The sequence below is a fragment of the Zonotrichia albicollis genome, chromosome 7, assembly GCF_047830755.1.
Source record: "Zonotrichia albicollis isolate bZonAlb1 chromosome 7, bZonAlb1.hap1, whole genome shotgun sequence".
Lineage (NCBI taxonomy): Eukaryota > Metazoa > Chordata > Aves > Passeriformes > Passerellidae > Zonotrichia > Zonotrichia albicollis.
In genome coordinates, this window is record NC_133825.1 from 36543743 (window position 1) to 36566429 (window position 22687).

At 59.1% G+C, this 22687-nt stretch overlaps 5 protein-coding genes across 7 annotated transcripts; 3 read left to right on the forward strand and 2 right to left on the reverse strand.

Annotated features, from left to right (window-relative positions):
* Positions 1 to 69: 69 nt before the first annotated feature.
* Positions 70 to 3721, reverse strand: CUTC (cutC copper transporter). Its single transcript, XM_074545059.1, has 6 exons — positions 3580 to 3721; positions 2652 to 2687; positions 2147 to 2280; positions 1528 to 1555; positions 1011 to 1116; positions 70 to 496 (listed from the first exon to the last, which is right to left on the reverse strand). Exons 3-6 carry the CDS (start codon positions 2270 to 2272, stop codon positions 385 to 387), a joined length of 372 nt encoding a protein of 123 aa, XP_074401160.1. The 5' UTR covers positions 2273 to 2280; positions 2652 to 2687; positions 3580 to 3721; the 3' UTR covers positions 70 to 384.
* Positions 3722 to 3730: 9 nt separating this feature from the next.
* Positions 3731 to 9917, forward strand: COX15 (cytochrome c oxidase assembly homolog COX15). Its single transcript, XM_074545046.1, has 8 exons — positions 3731 to 5013; positions 5510 to 5632; positions 5856 to 6042; positions 7126 to 7293; positions 7792 to 7873; positions 8198 to 8352; positions 9251 to 9364; positions 9627 to 9917. Exons 1-8 carry the CDS (start codon positions 3731 to 3733, stop codon positions 9756 to 9758), a joined length of 2244 nt encoding a protein of 747 aa, XP_074401147.1. The 3' UTR covers positions 9759 to 9917.
* A 132-nt stretch (positions 9918 to 10049) lies between these two features.
* ATP6V0E2 (ATPase H+ transporting V0 subunit e2) lies at positions 10050 to 11732 on the forward strand. The gene is made up of 4 exons (XM_074545058.1): positions 10050 to 10208; positions 10291 to 10338; positions 10530 to 10674; positions 10939 to 11732. The coding sequence occupies exons 1-3, from the start codon at positions 10105 to 10107 to the stop codon at positions 10621 to 10623; spliced, it is 246 nt and encodes an 81-aa protein (XP_074401159.1). The 5' UTR covers positions 10050 to 10104; the 3' UTR covers positions 10624 to 10674; positions 10939 to 11732.
* On the reverse strand, positions 11126 to 17563 carry ENTPD7 (ectonucleoside triphosphate diphosphohydrolase 7). 2 transcript variants are annotated; one of them, XM_074545048.1, is made up of 12 exons: positions 17300 to 17563; positions 17050 to 17217; positions 16755 to 16960; positions 16528 to 16678; positions 16060 to 16163; positions 15930 to 15986; positions 15487 to 15635; positions 15245 to 15414; positions 14159 to 14483; positions 13988 to 14073; positions 13710 to 13871; positions 11126 to 13576 (listed from the first exon to the last, which is right to left on the reverse strand). In XM_074545048.1, the coding sequence occupies exons 1-12, from the start codon at positions 17305 to 17307 to the stop codon at positions 13348 to 13350; spliced, it is 1815 nt and encodes a 604-aa protein (XP_074401149.1). In that variant the 5' UTR covers positions 17308 to 17563; the 3' UTR covers positions 11126 to 13347. The 2 variants fall into 2 exon arrangements, with proteins under 2 accessions (XP_074401149.1, XP_074401150.1); XM_074545049.1 differs by having other exon boundaries at positions 15245 to 15411; positions 17300 to 17559.
* A 346-nt stretch (positions 17564 to 17909) lies between these two features.
* On the forward strand, positions 17910 to 21954 carry SLC25A28 (solute carrier family 25 member 28). Of its 2 annotated transcripts, XM_074545056.1 has the most exons (4): positions 17910 to 18347; positions 18454 to 18682; positions 19438 to 19494; positions 20856 to 21954. In XM_074545056.1, the coding sequence occupies exons 1-4, from the start codon at positions 17925 to 17927 to the stop codon at positions 21371 to 21373; spliced, it is 1227 nt and encodes a 408-aa protein (XP_074401157.1). In that variant the 5' UTR covers positions 17910 to 17924; the 3' UTR covers positions 21374 to 21954. The 2 variants fall into 2 exon arrangements, with proteins under 2 accessions (XP_074401157.1, XP_074401158.1); XM_074545057.1 differs by lacking the exon at positions 20856 to 21954 and having other exon boundaries at positions 18797 to 19449.
* Positions 21955 to 22687: the final 733 nt, after the last annotated feature.

The following is a 22687-nucleotide window of genomic DNA, read 5'->3' on the forward strand; positions in this document are numbered from 1 at the left end:
TAATTCAGGCTGTGCAACCTGGATCACAGTCTTACCTGAACACACAAACAAACTCTAGAAAAGCACAGCACGAGGGGGGCAGCTGCAGTGTTTATTTGACAATCACATGCAGTGCTATACAATTCAGCCCCCCTACCTGCTCACCTCCCTTCCTCCCAAATGCTGCCCAACAGCTGCTGCTGCTGCAACATCTGGGAATGAGTCCTTTTATTTAAAATGGCCAACATAAGTTTCCAGGCCAGGGACTTGAGGGGAAGGCAAGGGAAGAGGTGTCAGGCTCCATCATCACCTAGTGCACATCCTCTGCAGCCTGAGGAGCGAAGCAGTGCCCATCAGTCCGTGTGCCAGGGCACACTCTGGAGTCTCTGTGCTCTTGGCCCTCCACTACAGAATGTTCTTGGCAATGGCGTTCAGGGTCCTCACTTTGGCCACGTCTGCCACCTTTATGGAGTACTCGGGGGCAGAGAAGGACGCTCCCATGGCAACGTTCGGGTTTCTGTCAAGAAAACCAGTGATTAGTGGTGACCTGCTGGGGACACAGAGGAGTAACATCCACCAAGAAAAACATCCCCAGATTTCCCCTAGCTTCAGCACTGGCCAAAGATGGTGCCACCCAAACCTAAGTTGGAACAGTAATAGAATATAGCCCATTCCTCACTCATTTTTCAGAGGCACATCCCACTGGCTTGCCAAATCCTACATGTTTATGTTAAAAGTCTAAGGCAACTAAACCACAACACACCTTCCCAAGTGCCTTCAGAACTCCTAGGGTGGCACTAGCAAGAGAAATGCCCCAAGGATCTGGTTCTGCATGGAACTCACGTCCATGTGAGGAGCACGGCTGGATTCATACACTGCAGAATATCAGGCACCATGACCCCAAACAGAAAAGCACAACTAGCACTCAGGAAGCTGCTTGAAATTAATGCCAGTTCTACAAACCCATACTCACATTCATTAGCCTTTCCCTCACAGAGTTCTGCTAAAAATAAACACAAATAATCAGTTACCTGAACTTCATCCCTGAGTCCCGAGCTGAGCGAGCAGAGCAGTGAAACTCGGAAGCAGTGGAGCCTTCCAGAATCCTCTGCAGGTTGCGCTCCGTGATGCCACCTCCTGGTGGGAACAAGCCCGATGTCACACACCGAGCAGTGACACTGTTCCAGACCCACCACCACCCCGGGACCTCACCACTAAGGGACAGGAGCCACATACACTGAAGGGGAAAAACAGCCCTTGGGACAACAGAGACATGGGCAAGTGAAAAGAGACGGGAGAAGCCTTGGCTATGCCCTCCCACAGATCCAGAGCTGTCCCCAAACCCTGCAGGGAGCAATAGAGCAGGGCTCTGCCATCCCTAACAGGCTGCATGGCCTTTACTCACTCCAGGACAGGAGCTGCTCCTCCTGGGCAGCTGGCTCAGAAAGTCAGATCAGGAAGTGGATTCCAGGGCAAGGAATCTAGGGCAAGGAGGCTAGCAGGGAAAGGCTAAGGATTGCAGGACCTGGTACAGATGACAAACATTACCTGGCATCACCACAATTCTGCCCTTTGCCTGAAAGAAGAGTAACATACATGTCAGGGACATTACTGAGGACCACATCCACACGTGCGTTTGTGAGGCAGCAAAGAAACCTCACATGCAGCACTTTCCATAAGCTCATGGATGTCACCATGGTCTACAGTTTATGTGCTCTTACCCATCTTTTTTGTACTATTCATGTTTTAAAATGAAAAGTGGAAAAGAACTTGCAGTTACCTCGAAGACAACCTGGCACCATTCCCTCCTACCTCTCCATCCCACCTTGCTACCTCACCTGTCGCACTTTCCTAAAAGGAGCAGTGAGACACTCAGCAGGGACCTCACTCTGCTGTTTGTGTGGCCTCATCATGCCAGCTGTTTAAACCAACTCCCACCACCCTCCCCAAATCTGCAAGCAAGAACCCAACCAGTTTTTGCTGTGGGAGACTTTGGGGCCCAGCCTAAATGGACTTGGGGAAACAGATTAAAGCCAAGCAAGAAAGGGAAGGCAAGCAGTCCTTGAGAGGATTCCCTCCCAGAAAAGAGGGATACCATAAAGCAGCTGCCTGCAGGCTGTGCCAGGGAGCAGCCACAGTAACCCAGCAGAGCACAGCAAGCACTCACCTGTTCTGCAAGCCTCTTAATCAAGGACAATCCTTCCAGTGCTGAGCTGTCACAGCCACTCGTCAGCACCCTCTCAAAGCCCAGGGAAATCAGGGTCTCCAGTGCCACCAGAGGGTCATGCACCATGTCAAAGGCTGAGGGACCAGAACAGCAGCTCAGAAATCGCCCAGTTGATTGTGCTCAAGCCCTGTCCCTCAGCCAGCTCCCCAAAGGCAGAGATAGGAAGGATCCTGCTCACACCCTGGGCTCAGCTCCTGACTGTAACACTCCCCTTGCAGCAGTGCCAGGGCATACCCAGCTCCTCAGACACCTCCTCTCTCACAGGGCAATGAGACCTCAGCTCCCAAACCTGAGCCCCTAGACCTTTTCTCTTGTGGGGAATAGCACAGCCTGCAGAGCTCTCCCTCTCCAGAGAACAACCCAAAAGATCAAGCTCAGCTCCCTCCCAGGCCCTCCCTCCCCCAGCAGTGGGACACACACAGGGACAGCAGCCCTGCCCACTCACCGCGGTGAAACGTGACGGGCAGGGGACGGCACACGGCTGCAAAAGAAAACACAAGTGGTCAGTCAGGGCTGGAACAGAGCCCCTTGTGCTAGAACCACAAACACACAGGACACACAGGAGGGCCAAGGCTTCCCAAGCCATTCCCAGGGAGCTCAGAGAGCCCCCATTCTTGCTGGGAACAATGCTGCTCATCCAGGATTCCTTGTGGGGAAGAGTTCTTCTGCCCTTTGAGAAAGCAACAAACATTTGGTTTTATGGCCAACACCAAAATCCCCCATCCTGTCTGGGACTGCAGAACCTTCATTCCCACCACAGATGTATTTCTCAGCAGGAAGGAAGCAGGGAAGTTCTATCAGCTACCTGGGGAAAGGCCAGGACCATTGCTCTTTGGAAGCAGGGGAGCTGATTTTTGTGATTTCTTTCACTTCCTACAATTTCTGTTCTCAGACCACAGCAAACTTGACCCGAGATCTTCTACTTACTGAGCAAAGCTTATTTAGTTCTACAAAAAGACATCTAGCTGCTCCCTGCTAAGTCCTGGCAAGACCCTTTTCCTTTGCTGCACTCCTTATAGCACATTCCCCTTTGTATGAGAGCCTCAGTACCACATCACCAGGGAAAGGCCTAGCCCTCTTTAGCTTTGGCTGTAGCTCCCCAAAAATATGCAGCAAGGAAGAGAATTTCCTTCTGCATGCTTGTGGTCTGGGCTAACCGTCTCCCACTGCAGCTTTTCATGTGTTCACACCTCTCTCTTGCAATCTTTTCTCCCTGTTTGTGTTAATAGAGGAAAATGAAGATGAATTGACAGCTACACACAAGGCCAAAGTCCAGGATATACCTATCCTAGACACCTGCAGCAAGGACATAAGGAAGAGAACAAAGGACAAAGAAAACGAGAGAGAGAATTCAACAGGTCAAAGCAGCTCACCTAAGCCTTCCTACACTTTGCTGTTCTGTCCCAGGTGGCCTCAAACAATGCGTGAATGGCTTGGGGCTGTGGCCCTCGGCACGCAAACTTTCTAAAGTAGTGAATGTCTCAGAGGTAAGGCAGGACACGAAACCGAACGCGGTGGAAAGAGATGGCAACACCGCAGACAGGATGCACAGACCCATGCCCAGCGCAGCACCGCAGCCGCGCCAGGCGCAGAGCTCGGCTGGCAGAGCTCGCCCTCACCCAGCAGCGCCGTGCAGAGCTCGGTGTCGATGCGCCCGTCCTCGGTGAGGGCCCCGAACACGAGCCCGTCAGCGCCGTGCAGCTTGGCCAGGCGGATGTCGGCCTTCATCACCTCCACCTCCCGGTCCGAGTAGAGGAAATCCCCGCCGCGGGGCCGGATCATGACGAACACCGGGACCCGCACGCACTGCTTCACCACCTGCAGCAGCCCTGCCGGCGGGACGGGGGCGGCTCAGCACCGGCCGGGCGGGAGCCCAGCGCAGGGAGACCGGCGGGGAAGGCGGCCCGGGGCGGCCGCGGCTCACCCATGCTCGGGGTGGTCCCTCCTTCCACGAGGCCCGCGCACAGCTCGATCCGCCCGGCACCTGCGGAGAGGCGCGTCAGAACCGGCCCCGCCGCGCCGCCGCCCCCTCCCGCGAGCCCTCCGGGCCTTACCTCCGCGCTCTGCGTTGACGGCGGACTCCACCGAGTCCACGCACACCTCCATGAGGAACCCATCGTCCATGCCTGCGGGGCGGCAGCGGCGCGATTACCCCGGACTGCCCCATGGCGCCCGCCCGGGCCGCGCCGGGCCCCGCCGCGGGCCCGCCCCGCTTCCGCCTCAGGCCCCGCCCACACCCGCCCGCGCTTCCGGGCCCGTCCCCTCGCGGCTCGGGCCCGCGCCGCCCGTTGGCGCGAGGGCGGGCGCGCGGGCGGGCGGAGGCGCGGGACGCGAGCGGGGCGCGCCCACGCCGGCGCGCGGCGCGCGCGAGCCCCGCCCCTCGGGCGCCTCGGCTCCGCCCCCGCCGCCGCGCGGGCCCCGCCCCCGTCCCGCACGCGCCCTCAGCACCTGCGCTGGCGGCGCGCGGGGGTCGCTGCTCTGCGCTGCCGGTCACGCGCCGCGCGATCGTCATGGCGACGCCCGGGCGGGCCCGGAAGTGCTGGTCCCGCGCTTCCGGCGGCGACACTTCCGGCGTGGCTCGGGATGCTGCGAGCGGCGCGCGGCGGGGTCCGGCGGCTGCTGCGGGGGGGGCCCGCACCCGCACCGGCAGCGCCGACACACGGCCGCCTGCCCCCGCCGCTCTGCCTCCCGCGCCGCCTGCTGCAACAGGGGCCCCAGCCCGCCGCGCCGCCGCCCGCCGTGGGGCAATGGCTGCTGGTCTGCAGCGGCGCCGTGGCCGGTGCCGTGGTGCTGGGCGGCGTCACCAGGTGAGCGCGGCACCCCCAGCCCCGCCGGCAGGGCCGCACAGTGGGGCCCTGGAGGCAGCCGCCCGTGTGTGCCCTCCGGTCCGTGCCGCCGTGACCCTCTGCGGCTGTCCGCACACCGGGAGCCGCCCCGGGAGAGCCTCTGAGGGCTCCTGCCGTGCCTGCCCTTCTTGGCTGCAAGGGGCCGTGGTGGGATAGGGCTGGGAGTACCGCGGACACTGTTCATGGTCTGTGGGTGCCACTGCGGGGCAACTCTTGCACGTTTATCGTCATGTTAGGTGTGGTCATTCACAGACCCTCTGATCTCCATCCTGTTCCTAGTTGTGGGCTTAAGGATTATCTGAACAAGGGTTTTAAGGGTTACCATAGAACCACAGAGTATACTGACATCGAGGTCCCAGCTCCTGGGTCACTGTGCAGCCCACAGCTCTCGCTGCAGTTCCGTAGATCTGCTGGCTGCCAGGGAGTGAGCTGTGCCTGTTGGTGTCTCTGCTCCCAGGCTGACAGAATCAGGCCTATCTATGGTGGACTGGCACCTGGTGAAGGAGATGAAACCCCCCCGAACGCAGCAGGAGTGGGAGGCCGAGTTCCAGAAGTACCAGCAGTTCCCAGAGTTTAAAATGTGAGTGTGCAAAACTGGAAGGAGGGTGGGCTGAGAGCATCCCTCCCGCCACCGAGCCACCCATACACCTCTGGTAAGGAGGGAAATGTCTCCTGAAGTCACTGGGAAGGCGCACAAAGCCTCCTGGTGGTGGCTCCTCTGCTGTTTTCTGGGGAAGGCCATCCCATGCCGTGCAAAGTTCAGTGGGGGGCTGTGAGACAGTTGCTTTATTGTCCCTTAACAGCCTGAACCACGACATGACGCTGCCAGAGTTCAAGTTCATCTGGTACATGGAGTACTCTCACCGAATGTGGGGCCGCGCCGTGGGCCTGGCCTACCTGCTGCCCGCCGCCTACTTCTGGCGCCGCGGCTGCCTCAGCCCGCCCCTCAAGGGCCGCGTGGTGGCACTCTGCGCGCTCGTCTGCTTCCAGGTGAGAGCCTGACAGCCTCTGAGGCCACTGAGGGACCCCACAGATCGTCTGCTTTAGCCCTCTCTGAATGTCACTGAGTGACCCCACAGATCGTCTGGTTTAGCCCCCTCTGAATGTCACTGAGTGACCCTAAAGATCATCCTGTTTTAGCCCCCTCTGTCACTGAGTGACCTTACAGATCATCCAGTTTTAGCCCCCTCTGAATGTCACTGAGTGACCCTAAAGATCATCTAGTTTTAGCCCCCCTGTCTCTGAATATCACTGAATGACCCTAAAGATCATCCAATTTTAGCCCCTGAACCAGAGATATCTTTTACTGGACCAGTTTGCTCAGAACTCCATCCAACCTGACCAGGGATGGGGCATCCACAATTTCTCTGGGAAACCTGTCCCAGTGTCCACCACCCTCACTATAGTGGATATTTTTGCCCCCAGAGAAGGAGAGGAATGATGAGGAGGACTCCACTGATATCAGAAGGCTAATTAATTAGTTTATTATACTATATTATTCTATACTCTATTACATTATATTACATTACATCTAAACTGAACCTGCCAAGCACCCAACTGCACACACTGCCCAGAATCTTGTGACTGTCAGTGACAGTCCTGACACACACACACTCTCTTGTCCCTGATAGGGCAAGGAAACAAAACACCATCACTTTGGGTAAACAATCTCCATATTGCCTTCTACTTTTGCACAAACACAGGCACAGCAAATGAGATAAGAATTGTTTTTCCTTTCTCCGAGGTTCAGAGAATGTGAAACCCAGAAATATTCCTGGGAAAAATTGTGCCTTGCATTTCTCTGTGAAGAGAAATTTGGTGACACCTCACAGCACAGAATTTTTTGCCAATATCTAATCTAAACCTGCCCTCTGTCAGTTTGATATCTTCTGATTCAGCATAACTAAGACAGTGGGATTCGTGATAGCTTGGTGTCAGTGACATCATGACAGTGTGTCAGTGCTGGTAGCTAGTTGAAAGTAGAGGAAACAAGTTGCTTTGCCCCTAATGTTTATCCCATTTTATTAGCTGCTGCTGTCCTGTCTGGCCCTGAGCCCTCTCCTGTTTTGTTAGGGGCTGCTGGGATGGTACATGGTGAAGAGTGGGCTGGAAGAGAAGCCAGACTCGTACGACATCCCCCGGGTCAGTCAGTACCGCCTAGCAGCACACCTGGGCTCGGCACTGCTCCTGTACTCTGCCAGCCTGTGGACAGGGCTGTCTCTGCTGCTCCCACAACACAAGGTATGCAGTGGTGTCTCAGGGCAGTGGCAGTTCAGAGGGCTGGGGTGTGATGAAGGTAAGGAAAGGATGTGAAGGCTGATGGTGCCTCTCTTGTAGTCTCTGTTCCTGACTCTGATCTAATCGTTACAGTGTTACAAATACTCATTCTGTAAACTGCTTATGGCTATGGGACACTTGCTTTGGCTCGTGCTGTTCAGGTCAAAGTGATGAGTCTCAGAATTTGTGGAAGCTCAGCCAAGGGTGTGCCTGGCTGAGGTAAATTATTTGTGCCAGTAACTGTCCAGGGGCCACTTCAGTTTCTGCACAGAGCTGGGCTTGATTAGCTGTGGTTTTGAGGGACACTGAAGCATGGCTGCTGTGTGGTGGTCTGTAAAATCGCCCTCTAAAACACCTTGGCCCGTGTATGTTGTGAAGGCTTTTCTTAGCTGCTGCCAACACCACTGCAAATGCCTTGATAATTTCTTTTTCTTTTTTTTTTTTTTTTTTTTTATTTTACAGTTGCCAGAAACCAAACAGCTCCTTCGTTTGAGACAATATGCTCATGGCACTACAGCTCTCATTTTTCTGACTGCTCTTTCAGGTAAAGCTCTTTCTGCTGTCCAGTTTGTACACTAGTTTGTACTCATTCCTCTGTTTGGGGGTTTTTTTTTCTTCTGTTCTGTGAGCAACCCCATCCATTCTCTGGGAAAACTGCTGCTGTCAGGGATCTTACAGTCAAGAACCTCCTCACTGGTCTTTCCTGGGCAGGTGGAGAGGCACCTTCCAGCCTTCCTGTGCTGTGTGATCTCTCTATATCTTGCTAAATGAAATTCAGGATCAAGCTGAGCTCTTGAATGAGAGCTGTGCAACCTGGAGTCACACCTTTGTCTACTCTGGTAGTCTCATTTCTGCTCTGGGATTGCAGGTGCCTTTGTGGCAGGGCTGGATGCTGGCCTTGTGTACAATTCCTTCCCCAAAATGGGGGAGCACTGGATCCCAGATGATCTCCTTGCCTTCTCCCCCGTGCTCAGAAATATCTTTGAGAATCCTACAACTGTCCAGTTTGATCACAGGATCTTGGTAAGTGCTGTCTTCCTGATATGTCTGGGCTGCTTCTTGGTTGCCTCCTGCAGCCAAGCTGTCTTCTTTGGGCTGTGGTTCTGTCAGCTTGAGTGATTTCCAGGGTGTCCAAAGGGCCTGAGAGCATCTTACCAGTTTGCTTCTGCAGGAAGAGGAAGTTTAGCATTGTTTATTTTCAGTGTGGCCTTCTTCCTTAAGGAGCTCTTCCTCCTGCGCAAGTAACACACTTTGTTTCTCTGATTCTCCTTTTCCATAACATGAGCTACAGTGTGGGGTGGCCCTTGCTATTGAAATGTCTGGGAAAGGTGTGTGAAATCAAATTTGGAAATCCTGATATTGAATGCTTCCTGCAGCATTTCTGAACTTGTTTTGCCCAGCAGTGCCCTGCAAGTACATCTCAGCCAGGTAGAGCAATCCGGATATTAAATGCCACTGGCAGCCCTGCTGTGAACTAAGCTGTGGCTAAGACTAAAAAAAGAAAGATTAAGCTGGATCACCTTGGGTGACCTGCACAGCGAGATTATGCTGGTGAACTACAGCTGAGTGGTGGAAGTGAGATCAGTTTTCCAGATGACAGCTTCCACCTTCACTTGTCAAGGTGGCAGCTGGGGAAGGGGCAGACACAATCTCTAATGACTTGAATTAATGAGGAGAAGCTGTTGAAAAGTAAAGCATTCATTTGGAGGAAATGAAAAGTCTCTGTAACTTCACTTAAATTTCAGGGTTGTTAACTTGATGGTGTGGGAGTTCTAGGATTTGGCATTGGCCATTAATATATTTCTTTAGTTAAATACTGCTCACACAATTTCTTTTACTGCATGGAAGGCAGTAAAAGGTCACTGCACCCATTTCCCTTGAACTTTCATTGAAGGGTGGTTGTTTCCCTTCCCTTCTGTAGGGAATTGCCTCCATCACAGCTGTCACAGCACTGTACTTCTTCTCGAGGAGGATCCCACTGCCTCGAAGGACCAGGATGGCTGTGACTTCCTTACTGGCTGTAGCTTGCATGCAGGTACTGCCCTTATTTTTTTCCTACTCCTTTGTAGCACGTTCACAAGGCAGACCTGACCCCACTTGGATCTGTGCTGGCTCCAAGAGTCCGGAGCTCAGAGGTGGCGCTGCCTAGACCCCACACCTCACCGTACTGCATGCACACTCTGAATTTGGGGTGGCTCATGGTGTGGCTGTGACCCTTTCTAACAGCACACTTTGTGCAGGGCATGGTACCCGTGGTGCACCCACAACTGCTCTAACCTCTTCTCCCTCTTTGGCAGGTGGGCCTGGGCATCAGCACCCTGCTGCTGTATGTCCCTACGCCTGTGGCTGCTACGCACCAGTCGGGCTCCCTGGTCCTGCTCAGCATGGCACTGTGGCTCATGAGCGAGCTCCGCAGAGTTCCCAAGTAACGCCCCGGCGGGGGAGCCCTTCCTGGAGCGGCACCGCCGGACGCAGGGGCGGCCGCGCCCCGAGCCGCGGGTGCGCAGGGCGGAGTGCGCCCAGCCGGGCTGGCCGGGGCGGCGGGTGCGAGTGCGAGCTTTGTAACATAAAGGAGTTTGTGAAGCGCCTGTGTCTGCCTGGGTGCTCCTGCGCGGAGCGAGCTGCGGAGCCATGCGAGGGCCGAGCGGATTCGACCCGGGCCGGGCCGAGCCGCGCCGAGCGGATCCGGGCCGAGCCGAGCGCATCGGCCAATGGGAGGCGCGGGTTGGCGGCGCGGCGCGGCGGTGGGCGGGCGCAGTCCGGTGCGGAGCGGCCATGACGGCGCACAGCTTCGCGCTGCCGCTCGTCCTCTTCTCCGCCTTCTGGGGCCTCGTGGGCATCGCCGCGCCCTGGTTCGTGCCCAAGGGGCCGAACCGCGGGTGAGTGGGGCCTCCTCGGGGGGTGTCGCGGTCGGGGGTTGTGGAGCTGGGCCTTGCCGTGCTAACGCCGGTGTCTCCGCAGGGTGATCATCACGATGCTGGTCACCACGGCCGTGTGCTGTTACCTGTTGTGAGTACCGCGGGCCGGGCCCGGGACCCTTTCCCCACCTCCCCTGCCTTCACCGAGACCGGTGGCTGCTGCCCAGCGTCCTCCATGGATGGAGGCTGGTCCCCGGGCTGCGGCCCGCCTCCCTCCCGGGCCCATCGCTCCCAGGGCAGTGGGTGCTCCTGGTCCTGACGGCAGGTTGCGTCCCTTTGCAGCTGGCTCATCGCCATCCTGGCCCAGGCCAACCCCCTGTTCGGGCCGCAGCTGAAGAACGAGACCATCTGGTACGTGCGCTTCCTCTGGGAGTGAGGATCCCTGGGAGCTGGCGCCTCAGCAGAGACCCCCATCAAATCCATCACCGTGAGTGGCCAGGGAGCTGGGATGGCAGATGGCCCTGCTTGCCTGCCTCTATTTGCCTGTGGAGGGAGCTGCAGCTCAGCCCTTGCTGGGCTGGGGGAAATGCTTTGGCTTCTGTGCCTTGTGGCTGTGCTGAGCTGGTCCCAGCCTGGGGCTGCTAGCTGTGCGCTGGGCCTGAGCACATCAAGCACTGTAGATCTCAAATTTGTGGGAGCTCCCTCGTGCATGTGGTATATGCTAACTTCTCTTCCTTTCTCCCTCCCCTAGCTCTTGTAGCTGTTCCAGCCTCTCCCCTCCTGTACCAAACAGCCCCCAGAGGTGCTGGACAGAGGCTGGACCCGCTGCCCAAGCACACCTGGAGCACTGCAGCCTGGACCAATGGATGGCTGGGCTCCCAAGCACAGCAGGCAGCATCCCTGGACGAGGGCCTACTGATCCAGCCCTAGGAGCAGCCACGCTACCAGGGAGAGATCCCTTCAGCTGGCCCAGGGCTGCAGTGACTGGGCACCATCCTGTGAGGGATCTGTGTGTGGTGCCAGCCAATCCTGCCCCAGCAGTGCTTGTCCTGCCCTCTTGGTGTGTTCAGCCCTAGCCCCCACGTGAAACCCCTGCTCGTAGCCCAAGTTGCCCCACTAGTTGCCCTGTCCCTGGTCATCACATCCACTGGTTTCTGTTTGCATGAGAACACAGGAGCCATTGCATCCCTGTGGAGTGAGCAGTGCCCTGGGGTGGGGGTGGTCCCTGCTAAGGCATGTTCTGGCTGTGGGTGCAAGAACAAAGGGCTGACCCTGGAGGAGCATGCAGCATCCCCCTGGGTGTGGTGAGAGAGATGCTGGGGTCTGCTGGCAGGGATGAAGAGAGGGCTGCCTCCCACCTGTGCAGTGAGGCAGCTGCAGTAGTGTTTAGGTATCTCCACCACAAGATAGGTCCAGGTTCTGAGAAGAGCCAAGCAGGGCACTGTGTTTCAGGTTTCCCCTTATTTATCAGATAATTTATCTGTATTTATTTATTTGTCTGTGTCATTTAACTTGTGTTGTGGAAATAAACCCTTTTTCTAGTAAGTCATGCTGGAGGCTGAGTCCCTTGCTGCTCTGAGGCTGAGCAAGTCTTGGCCTTATTCAGATGCCTTTCCTTTTGCCAGCACTGTTCCTGCACCATGAGAACAAGGCTGGGATCCTCAGCTGTTGAGCAGGAGGTCGGCAGCACACTGATGCTTGGAAATTTTTATCCTTGATGGCACCTGTGTGCGCATGCTGTGAGACCAGGGTCACAGGGAAGGAACTGTGGGTGCTGAGAGAGAACTGGGTACTTGCCCAGCCTCTTGCAGCTGTGCTGGGACCATTTCCATGGTGCTGGAGCAGCTCAGCAGCCTCTTTGCCAGGCAGCTAAGACTCAGGTGGGGAATGAGGTAAAAAGCAGAGACCAACATCTTGGGGGGATTCTGAGTGGGCAGGATTTTCCTCTTAGGAAGAGGGCAGCTAAGTATGCTGTTTCCAAGGATCCCAGCAGTTTGGTTTGGTTCAGAGCTCCCCTTGCTGCTACCAGCTCAGTTAAGCTCAGTCCTGCTGGAATCAGAACAAAACTGGCAGGAAAGGACCTCCATCATCCCACAGTGGCAGTAGGAAGCAGCAGCAGAGCTGTGCAGCCATGCAGCCACCCTGCCATGCCTCCAGCCAGGGGCCATCGCTGCTGGGAGCTGCTCACCAGGAAAGGAGACAGTGCTGGATGGCTCAAGGGGTTTCTTTATTGCTACAGGAACGGGAATAGCTGAGTTCAGTAAAGTGACAAACTTCATTGGACCACTGGTGGGGCTCCAGCCCCAGGGAAGGTTCGTGCCTGTGTGCACAGCTCAGCCCTGGCCTGTCCTGGGGCTGAGAGCTGGGCTGGGCTGGGCTGGGCTGGGGGGGCTCTCCCAGGGGCAGGCCCAGCCCGCCCTGGTGGAGGAAAAAACCACAGGTCCTGACACTGGTGCCTGGGACAGCACAGGGCAGCTGTGCCCAGGAGGGAATGAATGCGTGAAAGGAGACAGCCCACTTTGGTGGTGCCTCAAGAATCAATCAGTGAGCCCTCAGGGCTCAGTCTGGGATGTTGGGTAGGATTGTCCTCAGAGAGAAGACATAGCAAAGAGCAGGACACCCCTTCAGGAACACTCCAAGAGGGGCCAGGCTGGGCAGAGCCGCCTGGTGGAACTCATGGTTTACCTTGCTCCTGCAGTAATTAGCTGGTGTCTGCTGCTCTCTCAGCCCCTGGGTTGTCAAGGCCTGCAGAAGGCCACCCCAGGCGATAAACCACAGCAACCTGGTGGCTGAGTCATGGGGTGGCTCAGTACTTCAGGCCAGAGCTCTGGGCTGGCTGCCTCAGTGATAGCATCCTGTTATCTGAGGGATCTGCCAGGGCTGCAGCCTTGAGCCTGCTGGTGGCAGAGGACTTTGCTCTACACCATGTAGTGAGGCAAAGGCCAGAGGCCAAGGAATGCAAAGATTAGGACTGGGGCAAGGTGGAGAGGAAAGCTCTCGTGTCCATAGCTGCCTCAGCCCACGGACTCCGGTTCTGACGCAGAGACAATGGAGCACAGACTTTGAGATGGTCCCTAAGGAGGAGTCCAAGCTCTCAGAGCCCAGGCTGTCAGCCAGTCCTGGTTCTGCTGGTGCAACTGGATGCTGGGCACCTCTGGCATCACGGCACGCTCCCCGGGCCCAGCGGCACCACCACCTTGTCCAGCCAGAGCAGCGTGCGCTGGGCCGAGCGCAGCTGCCGGCGGTGGATGCGGCGCAGCCGCAGGAGGTAGAGCACGATGGCCAGCGCCACGACCAGGATGCAGGCAAAGAACAGATAGTGGTTGTAGACGAAAGAGAGGCGCAGCCAGGAGGGGTGTGCTTGCCGGATGCTCTCCTGACGGAGATCCCTGTGGAGAGGAACATCAGGACTGGTCATGAGATGCAGTGGGGTACCACCATGGTCTGTGCAGAGCCCTCACCAGTGCAGGTACTGCTGCTCCTCCCGAGCCACCCTCCCTGTGTGACACCACCTGATGGTACCTGAGCGGCAGAAATCGCGTCTTGTAGAGGATGGCTCCCAGGGTCCACTGCACCTCCCGGTCGTACACCAGCTGGGCCGTGCGCAGGCTGGGATAGTCCACTGGGAACTGGAAGCCCTCGTGAAGGACTTGGTACATCCAGGCTGATTTAAAGCACTGATACCTGCAGACAGAGCACACAGGAGCATCAGCCAGACACTAACAGCTGCAGCAGTGCCCTACCCCAGCAAAAGGCCCCCAGGAGGGCCAGCCATGGCACCTCCCAGCCAGCCCATTTACTTCAGCCGGTGCTGGTCAGCGTGCGCCGAGTAGAGGCCGCCACGGAAACGCTGGGTCAGCACCTCCCATCGCTGGCTGCAGTACTCCTGGGGAAGGAGAAGTTGGGGTTCAGAGCACAGAAACCGCCCTCACTCCCAAGCCCCAGCTGCCCTGGGCTGGGGCGGCACCCACCTGGGCAGCAGAGGTGAAGGCAGGGGCGCTGTACTGGCCCCCCAGGCGCAGCACGTCCTCGGTGCAGTAGAAGAACTCTGAGAAGCCGTAAAACTCGCTGTTGCTGAAGTCGATGGGCGCTTTGTAGGTCTCCACCAGGGAGACATGGCTGCCATTGGACCCTGCCAGGAGGGGCTGCAGCAGCTTTGCACAGGCCTGCCAGTCCCCTCGTCCCCTGATGTACAGGGTTTGGCCACCCCTCACTACTGTGTCCTCCAGCCCCACAGGCAGGCAGGGGTCCAAGAAGGGCATCTTGGGGCTCAGCCCTGTCTGCTGGTTGTGCAGGCTGGAAAACAGTGCAGCAAAAAATGGCAATTGCACAGGGGGTCCTATACCATCTCCCAAAAGCCTAATCTAGCCCTGGCCCACATCCAGATACCCTCTGCACCAGACCAGGCTGTGTCCTCTTGTACCCTGCAGAGCTGGTGCCTGCCCTGCCACCTTCTGCTAAGGCTGAACTCACCAGATCTGTCACACTGGCCTGCAGCTACACGCTCTGAGCACCTGCAGGGTGCAGCAAGGCACAGCCCACCCCACCCAGCTCATGGGGCTCTGTGCCTCTGCACAGCCCCTGGGGATCTGGAGGCAGGGGCTGCTCCCGGCACAGGAGTACCTGGGCACCAAGCCTCCACCTCTGGCGACAGCTTCATGTAGTGCTCTTGGAAGGAAAGGAGAGACAGGAGACAGGAGAGCTCGAGGTGGGGATGCAATGGAAAGATGTGCTGAGTGAATCGGTGCTGGAGGAGGGGAAGTCAGAGCAGGAAAAGCCAAAAGCCACTAGGAGGGGCCTCCCTGTAGCCTGTCACAAGGAGAGAAGGAGGAAGGCAGGGAGCTGTGGCACTGATAACGCCTGCCAGGCTCGGAGAACAGCAGCAGCCAAGCCCTCTGTGCCAGCCCAGGCACCAGCTGCTGCCAGCGTGGCTGTGGGAGCTGTTATCACCACAGGCAGCTCGTGAGGCAAATCCAAGGGGAGAGCACAGCATGGAGGAACCAGCACCCCATTTCACAAGGCTCTAGTGGGGGCACCACTGGGTGAGGCAGCAATACCGGTTGTGCACATAGGTTTGGTTCAGCACGTGCTCCTCATATCGCTGCCGGGCAAAATTGCCCCCGAAGCCCAGGAAAGTGTTGACGTAGACGCGGTACATGTGGCCAGTGTGCTGCACGTCACAGCCCAGGTTGAATTCTGCCAGCAAGCTCTTAGCAGCCTCGTCCTGCTGACACAAATGGGTCCAAGATCAGCAGCAGTCCAGGGAAGGCAGGAGCCGCTCTCGGGACCAGACACGCACCTGCTGTGGGGAGGAGATGGCCCCGGAGTCGGGCACCTCGTAGGCAATCTGCAGGGAGGCGCCTCCCATGTCGAGGATTCCAACTGTTCGTTTCCGAACCAGGGGCTTCCCCTGGTCCCCGAGTGCTACGGTGACCACTGCATCCTCCTCTGCAACCCACAGCAGCATGTCAGCAAGAGGCAGGGCCTGGGGCAGCATCACCATCCACAGCATCACCATTCCACCATCACCCCACAGCTGCCTCATGGGGCTCCTCCCCCCCCGCAGGCAGACCCCAGGGGCCACCTGCAAGGATCATCTCCCAGGTCTAGGAGAGTTTCACACTTATGACAGGAGTCGCACTGCTGCCTGCTCCAGAGGTTGATCTCAGCTACAGCACTGGTACAAAGTCCAGCACGCTCTGCTTAGACCCTCCCAGCTGTTCTGCAAGCAGCCAGACTCACCATCCTCATGATCAAACCGTCCCAGGACAAAGTTGATGCCAATCCACGCATAGACACCTTCATAAGACAGAAAAGGTCATTACAACAATGTACCAAAGAGGAACAAGCAGTGCTTTGTGGCTGCTCCTACCTTCCTGCTTCCCTGAGATCACTTCTGCATGTGATTTGGAGAAGAGGAAATCAAACTCCAGGGGCACATTTGTCACCAAGTCTTCCAGGATTGCAGCTTGCTGCCTGCGAGGGTGCAGGAAAGGGACAGATGCTGATGGAGACACCAGGAATCACACCGCACTACAGACCCCGTACAACCCCACAAGTCCTGCTGCTGCAGCCAGCATGTTTTGGAGATGAAAAATAGATCTATTTGTTTGAGATCGTCAGACAAAAGCATCTCCTCTCAGCCCCATCCCAGCCTGCTCACACCTTCCTTCCACATCCCTTGCCCCTCGCCCCTACAACGCGCCGTTTCCTTTTCCAATCCCCCCCGCAGGACTCTCGATTCTCCCGCAAGCTCCAAGAGAGGCAGCTGTGCTGCTCCGCCCGGGGCTGAGCGGTGCCAGCGCACCCCCGGCTCTCCTGACCGGGGCGGCGAACTCACCGCTCGGGCAGCAGCCGCATGCCGGCCGTGCACAGGATGTACAGCGGCGTCTCCTTGTGCTTCCGCGGCGGGACGTGCGCGGCCGCGAACCGCAGCAGCGGCCGCAGGTACGGCGTGGCCTGCTCGGGGGCTGCCGCGGTCACCGAGATGCCTGGCGGGGAAGGCACCGTGAGCCAGCCCGTCCCGTCCGTGCCGGGGGCTCGGGGCCGGAGCGGGGCAGCACGCACCGGGTTTAATTTTTTTGACAACGGGGCGGCTGCTGCGGTCCCTCATCTGCCGGATGTCCAGCAGGTCGTGCGGGTTCCCGTTGTGCGGGGGCCAGAAGTAGACGAAAACGCGGGATCCGCTGCTCCCGCAGTCCACCACCACCCCGTAATTAAGGGACGAGTCCTCGGTGTCCGTAGCCGTCAGCTCCTCCGCCCGCGCCAAGTACCTGCGGCACGGCGGCGCGGCGGCTCAGCACCGGCGCCTCAGCACCGGCGGCCGGCCGTGACCCCGCTCCCGGCACCCAGCCCCGCTCACCTGTCGTCCCGCCGGGAGGCGCGGGGCGGCGCGGCCCAGCGGCGGGGCACGGCGGCCGCCAGCAGCAGCAGCAGCCCCAAGAGGAGAGCGAACCCCAGCACAGCCGGGCGCTGCCGCGGCCCCGGGCACGGTCCGACCGAGCGCCACGACAGGCAGAAAACGCCGACCCTGAGGGTAGAGACCCCTGCTGAGCACCGGCACCGCGCCAGTCCCGGCCCCGGCGCCGAACCCCCGGCGCGGCCGCACTCACCTGGCCATGTGCGCCCGCTGCCGCCCGCCCGCGCATCGCCGCTGCGGGCACCGCCGCCGGCACCGGCGGACACGTCACCGGCCGCCGCCGCCGCGCCCCGCCGGCGGAGCCCCGCCCCCCGCGCCACGGCGGCCAATCGGCTGCGTCCGCCCTGCTAGAGCCACGCCCACGCTGCCCGACGGCCAATCGTGCTGGGCGGGACGCGGCCTCCCTCGCGCGGGCGGGGGCGGTGCCCGGCTTCGCCCTTGCTCCCGCGTCCGACCTTCGCCGAGAGGCGGCGCGCGCAGGCTGCCAGCCAATCGCGGGCGCCCAAATACACAGCGCGCTCCAACGTCCGGAGTGGCGGACTCGCCCGCCAATGGTGGCTCTTCAGTCCCCCGGAGAGGCGGGGCGAACGGGCCAAAGGTCGCGGGTGCGCCGGCCAATGCGCTGCGCGGTAGGGCGGGGCGCGAAGTTGAGGCAGCCAATGGGCTGCGAGGGCCGGCAGGGCAAGCAGTCTGGGCGGCCAATGGGCAGCGCGCCCGAACGCGCCAGAGGAAGCGACCGGCCAGTGGCGGCGCTCGAGCCGCGGTGCAGGCGGCCAATTAGCGCGGTGTGCGTGGGCGGCGCGCGGCTCACCTAGCCAATGGGCGCGCTTCAGGGGCGGGTGCCGGCCGGCGGCGGCCAATGGGCGCCGGGGAGGGGCGGGCCGGCACAGGGCGCGGCGGGCGCGGGCCGGGGCGGCGGCGGCGGCGGCGGCGCGATGGAGCTGGGGGCGGGAGCGGGGGCGGGCGCGGGCCCCGGCGCGCGGGGCGGCGCGGAATCGGGCCGCGTCCTGCTGCTGCTGATGGGCGGCGGCGGCGGCGCGGGCCGGGCTCGGCGGGGCGGCGCGGAGACGGAGGTGGCGCCGGGTACCGGTCCCGGCCCGGGGGGCCCCGAGCCGCGCTCCCCGCCCGCCCCCGACTACGAGGCGCTACCGCAGGGAGCCGCCGTGTCTACGCACATGCTGGCGGGCGCCGTGGCCGGCGTCATGGAGCACTGCGTGATGTACCCCATCGACTGCGTCAAGGTGCCGGCGGCGCGCGGGCGCGGGGAGGGACGGGGCCGGCGCGTCCCACCGGGAGCCCCGGGCACGGTCTGACGAGCCGCACGGCCGGGCCCGCCCTGTTTTGCAGACGCGGATGCAGAGCCTGCAGCCGGAGCCCGCCGCTCGCTACCGGAACGTGCTGGAGGCCCTGTGGCGCATCGCCCGCACCGAGGGCGTCTGGCGGCCCATGCGCGGCCTGAACATCACGGCCACCGGCGCCGGGCCGGCGCACGCCCTCTACTTCGCCTGCTACGAAAAGTTAAAAAAGACGCTGAGCGACGTTATCCACGCGGGGGGCAATAGCCATGTGGCCAACGGTACCGGCCCCGGCAGCCCGGGGGGAGCGGGGCGGGAGCGGCGGTGTGGCGGTAGGGCGGTCCCGGCGCGGGTCGGGGTGCCGCGGGTGTCCTAAAGCCCTGTGCTCTCTCCAGCCATGAGCCAGCCGCACGGTGCCGGGCACGGGGACGCGCCGCGCCTGCAGAGCTGCCGCCAGGTAGCTGGCCTGAAGCGGGTCGGTGGCCCTGGCTCGGGAGGATGCTGGTGGACGGGAGCTGCCTGCAGACAAGCTGGGACTGGCTGTGGCCCCGTGGGTCGGCAGTGCCAGAGCTCGCCCCAGGAGCGCCATGTGGTTTCGGAGCCCGTCTCGCCATGGTGCCCGTTGCCCGTCTCCAGGACCCGCCACAGTAGGGGGAGCATGGGGCTGAGGGGAGAGCAGGGCACGTTCTGCCCTTGGCAGGCGTGCAGCAAGTGCCAGCGGGACGTGGGGACACTCACCATGGGCTGCCAGCTGGTGGCATTGGCCTGTCCCCCGAAGAGTGGGCACAGATTAGTCCCGGTGACCCCATGGGACATGGCAGCCTGCCACTACCTTCCCCCTCTCTTCCTGTATCTCAGTCTGGGTGGGAACCCCTGAGCACCAGCCTGCCTTTTGGAAGGGAGATGGAAGCTGCCTTCAGATCTCACCTTTTTCATGGGCCTCTTCCTGTGCCTCTGCCAGGGACTTGGGGCTGTGCTGGAGTCCCAGGGTCCCTCACCCTTCCCCCCCTCACATGTGGCAGTTCTTGTTTTGCAGGTGCAGCCGGGTGTGTAGCAACGTTGCTCCACGATGCAGCCATGAACCCTGCTGAAGGTAATGATGGTCCTGGCCTGCTGGGGAGGGGAGAATCAGGGTCTGCCCGAGCCTCCTGGGTCCCCTCTGTAGCACAGAGAGTGCCCTTGTTCTTGCCTGACTGCAGGGGTTCTTTGGGGGCCCGTGGCTCCAGGTAGGGACCCTGGTGGCTGGCTGTTGTGGGCAGGGTGGGTAGAAGAGATTAACTCGAGAGCACAGCAAAGCACGGTTCAGGAGGAGCTGGGAGGCGGGGCATGGGCCTTTCATCCAGGAGTTTGGCTGGGGACTGTAACCTGGAGCAGGAGAGAAGGGAAGAGAGATGTGATTGGCACTGCCAAAGTCATTCTGAGTGTGTGGAAGCTGGGCACTGCTGTATTGAGATCTAGGGAAGAGGTGGTGCAGTCGTGGGCCTGTGTTCAAGAGAATTAAAAGAGTGGGGTGTAAAAACGTATAGAGAAGTTGGGAGAAGGGACATCTTGTGAAATGTCTGGAAGATGCTGATTTTGATGAGCCTGGTATATATGAAAAAGTTAGAGGGAGTTAGTAATTTTACTGAGTCCGTGGAAGTGGTGGGAGAAGGAGAAGCAATGAGGAAAGGCCAGTCATGAAGGTATTTTTCCCTTTTAAAACTGGAGAGCTTGTGACAGTGCAGGTTCCAGCTGATATGGGTGCAGATCCTGCCTCCCCACTGCATGGCAGGGACCCCGAGGAGCAGGCAGTTGCCATACCATTGTCATGGAGCTTCTCTTGTCATGATTGTAGTAGTTCAGCACAACATCATTTTGAGCTCCTTATGGTCACATGGAGATAGGGGGAGGTAGAGCAGTGGCAGGCTGGGCTCTGGACTCCCCTGTCCCACTCTTGGGTGGTTTTGGGGGCTTTGGCTCTGAACCTTGCCCAGGGTGGCTGCTAACAGCTCCTGGCTAGTGGGCTCTGCAATGAGCTGTGGATATTCTGGGCTGCAGTGGGGGTGGCAAGGGAGGGACGGTCTTATCCAGATCAAGAGCTGTCTGGGAAATAAGAAACTGGATGCCAAGGGGTTCTTCTGACTGACTGATAGCTCTGCAGCAGTGGATGGGGAAACACTGGTTGCTCAGGAGCAAGGGTGGATCTGGACTGTAAGCAGTGGGATATCAGGATATTCCCTGAGGCTGTGGCATGTGAGTGGTGATGTGTGTGTGGCAGTGATGCCTCAGCAGATTTAAACAGCTGCTGTCCTGTCTGGAGACACGTGGGCACCGGTGGTTCGAGTTGTCTCTCTTCAGCTCTTAGACCAATGTCACCAAAGTCCAAGCAGTTGGAGGAAGCCTGGCTTTGTGTTTACCCTTGTTTCTCCTCTCCCCCTCTGTGCCTGGGTGCTGGCTGCCGCTGCCTGTCCCAAGTGGTGAAGCAGAGGATGCAGATGTACAACTCGCCTTACCAGCACGTGATGGACTGTGTGCGGGCTGTGTGGCGCAACGAAGGGGCCGGGGCTTTCTACCGCAGCTACACCACCCAGCTCACCATGAACATCCCCTTCCAAGCCATTCACTTCATGACCTATGAGTTCCTGCAAGAGCAGCTGAACCCCCACAGACAGTACAACCCGGGCTCCCACGTGGTCTCTGGGGCCTGCGCGGGGGCCGTCGCTGCTGCCGCCACGACGCCTTTGGACGTTTGCAAAACGCTGCTCAACACCCAGGAGTCCCTGGCCTTGAGCTCCAACATCAGCGGACACATCACAGGCATGGCCAATGCCTTCAGGACGGTGTACCAGGTGGGCGGTGTGCCCGCCTACTTCAGAGGGGTCCAGGCCAGAGTCATCTTTCAGATGCCCTCCACGGCGATTGCCTGGTCCGTGTACGAGTTCTTCAAATACATCCTCACCAAGCGCCAGGAGGAGCGTCGGGCTGGCAAGTGATGCAGAGCCAAACGCCGCTCCAGACCCGTCTCACATCCCCTCCTGGTGTGTCTTCTGACCCCTCTCCCCTTTGGTTTGGTTTGTGTTGCAGAGAGGGGGCAGCGAAGCCCTTTGGGGTGTAGCGATGCCGTTTTTGCCTGTGGCTGTGGCAGCCCTGCCCAGGCTGCACAGCTCGCTCTGCTGGGCTCCTCCGAGATGTCCCTGGGAGCTGCAGCCCAGGTCACCCGCCCTGGCACTTTGGTGGAGCTGTGCTCCCGACTTCCCTTAACCACAGCATCTCACGCAAAACTCAGCCCTGCTCAGAGGGAAGGTGAATGTGCTGCCCTGCCCCGGCGAGGCCAAGCTGAGCTCGCAGTCACCGAGGAGGGGGTGGCAGTGGGGTGCTGGGGCTTTGTCTGGCTTTTGGCTGAAGCACAGTGTAAGTCTTGGCCGTTGTCTCGTAGCACGCACATGATGCTGACTGCCCCGTGGTGGTGGTGGTGGTGGTGGTGGGCGAGGGGAGGATGGCACTTGAGGAGGGAGCCTGTAGGTTTGTTCTTGTTCCTGCTCTTGACACCTCCAATAAAAACAGTTCTGCTCTATCCTCATGTCCCATTCTTACCTCCAGCATGGCCCAGCTGCCAGCACTGTGCCTTTCTGACTGTGCCTGATGCTGAGCTCTTTTGATGGATGCCAGAGCAGGGGAGGGGAGAGCAGTCTGGGGGTGCTGGTGGGAGAAGGGGGCCTGTCTGGCCCAGTCACCCTGGCAGCATGCAGGGATGAGGGTGCCCCCATCCCCCCTGGCTCATGGTCCATCACTGAGATTTATGTTCCTTGGCAAAGTAGTCCCACACTGGGGGCCCTCAGGATGCTTCCAAATTGCTCCAAATGGAGATGTTGGCAGGAGGAGTTGTGTGTCAGGAACAGCACAGGAATTTGGAGCTGAGTGAGGCTGGTAGGCTTTGTGCACCTCATATAGGAGATTTGGGGCTTGGCAGAGTTTTGCCCCATAAGTTTGAGTAATTAGACTGGTTTGATGCTTGATGAGCATCTCAGAATTGCTCAGAGTACTAATGTCTTTTCCAATCTAGTGGTAATTAGTAGAATAACTATTTTTTTAGCATGTTAGTTGTCTTGATACCAGTTTATTTCAGGGTCCCACCCAATTGTGGAGCTGTGAGTTAAGCACTAAAGTATTGCCTCATTGTGCTGACCTGCCCAGAGCAGATCTCTTGGCTTCTTGAGCAAGCTGTTCATGGGTGATGCCTGAATTCTCACAGTGCTTTCAGGTGCGGCACATGTCCCACGGAGGCATGCCCAAAATAATTCCCTGGA

Excerpts from the sequence above, each read along its gene's own strand:
- CUTC (XM_074545059.1), bottom strand. The coding sequence starts at position 2,272 with ATGGTGCATGACCCTCTGGTGGCACTGGAGACCCTGATTTCCCTGGGC. Across the intron at positions 1,556-2,146 it reads TTAAGAGGCTTGCAGAACAG|GCAAAGGGCAGAATTGTGGT; the intron begins GTGAGTGCTTGC and ends CTCTTCTTTCAG. Across the intron at positions 497-1,010 it reads GACTCAGGGATGAAGTTCAG|AAACCCGAACGTTGCCATGG; the intron begins GTAACTGATTAT and ends TTTTCTTGACAG.
- COX15 (XM_074545046.1), top strand. The coding sequence starts at position 3,731 with ATGGCAACACCGCAGACAGGATGCACAGACCCATGCCCAGCGCAGCAC. Across the intron at positions 5,633-5,855 it reads CAGTTCCCAGAGTTTAAAAT|CCTGAACCACGACATGACGC; the intron begins GTGAGTGTGCAA and ends GTCCCTTAACAG. Across the intron at positions 8,353-9,250 it reads AGTTTGATCACAGGATCTTG|GGAATTGCCTCCATCACAGC; the intron begins GTAAGTGCTGTC and ends TCCCTTCTGTAG.
- ATP6V0E2 (XM_074545058.1), top strand. The coding sequence starts at position 10,105 with ATGACGGCGCACAGCTTCGCGCTGCCGCTCGTCCTCTTCTCCGCCTTC. Across the intron at positions 10,209-10,290 it reads CCCAAGGGGCCGAACCGCGG|GGTGATCATCACGATGCTGG; the intron begins GTGAGTGGGGCC and ends GTGTCTCCGCAG. Across the intron at positions 10,339-10,529 it reads GCCGTGTGCTGTTACCTGTT|CTGGCTCATCGCCATCCTGG; the intron begins GTGAGTACCGCG and ends GTCCCTTTGCAG.
- ENTPD7 (XM_074545048.1), bottom strand. Across the intron at positions 16,961-17,049 it reads GCCTCCCGGCGGGACGACAG|GTACTTGGCGCGGGCGGAGG; the intron begins GTGAGCGGGGCT and ends GCCGTGCCGCAG. Across the intron at positions 16,679-16,754 it reads TGTCAAAAAAATTAAACCCG|GCATCTCGGTGACCGCGGCA; the intron begins GTGCGTGCTGCC and ends CTTCCCCGCCAG.
- SLC25A28 (XM_074545056.1), top strand. The coding sequence starts at position 17,925 with ATGGGCGCGCTTCAGGGGCGGGTGCCGGCCGGCGGCGGCCAATGGGCG. Across the intron at positions 18,683-19,437 it reads CAATAGCCATGTGGCCAACG|GTGCAGCCGGGTGTGTAGCA; the intron begins GTACCGGCCCCG and ends CTTGTTTTGCAG. Across the intron at positions 19,495-20,855 it reads AGCCATGAACCCTGCTGAAG|TGGTGAAGCAGAGGATGCAG; the intron begins GTAATGATGGTC and ends GCCTGTCCCAAG.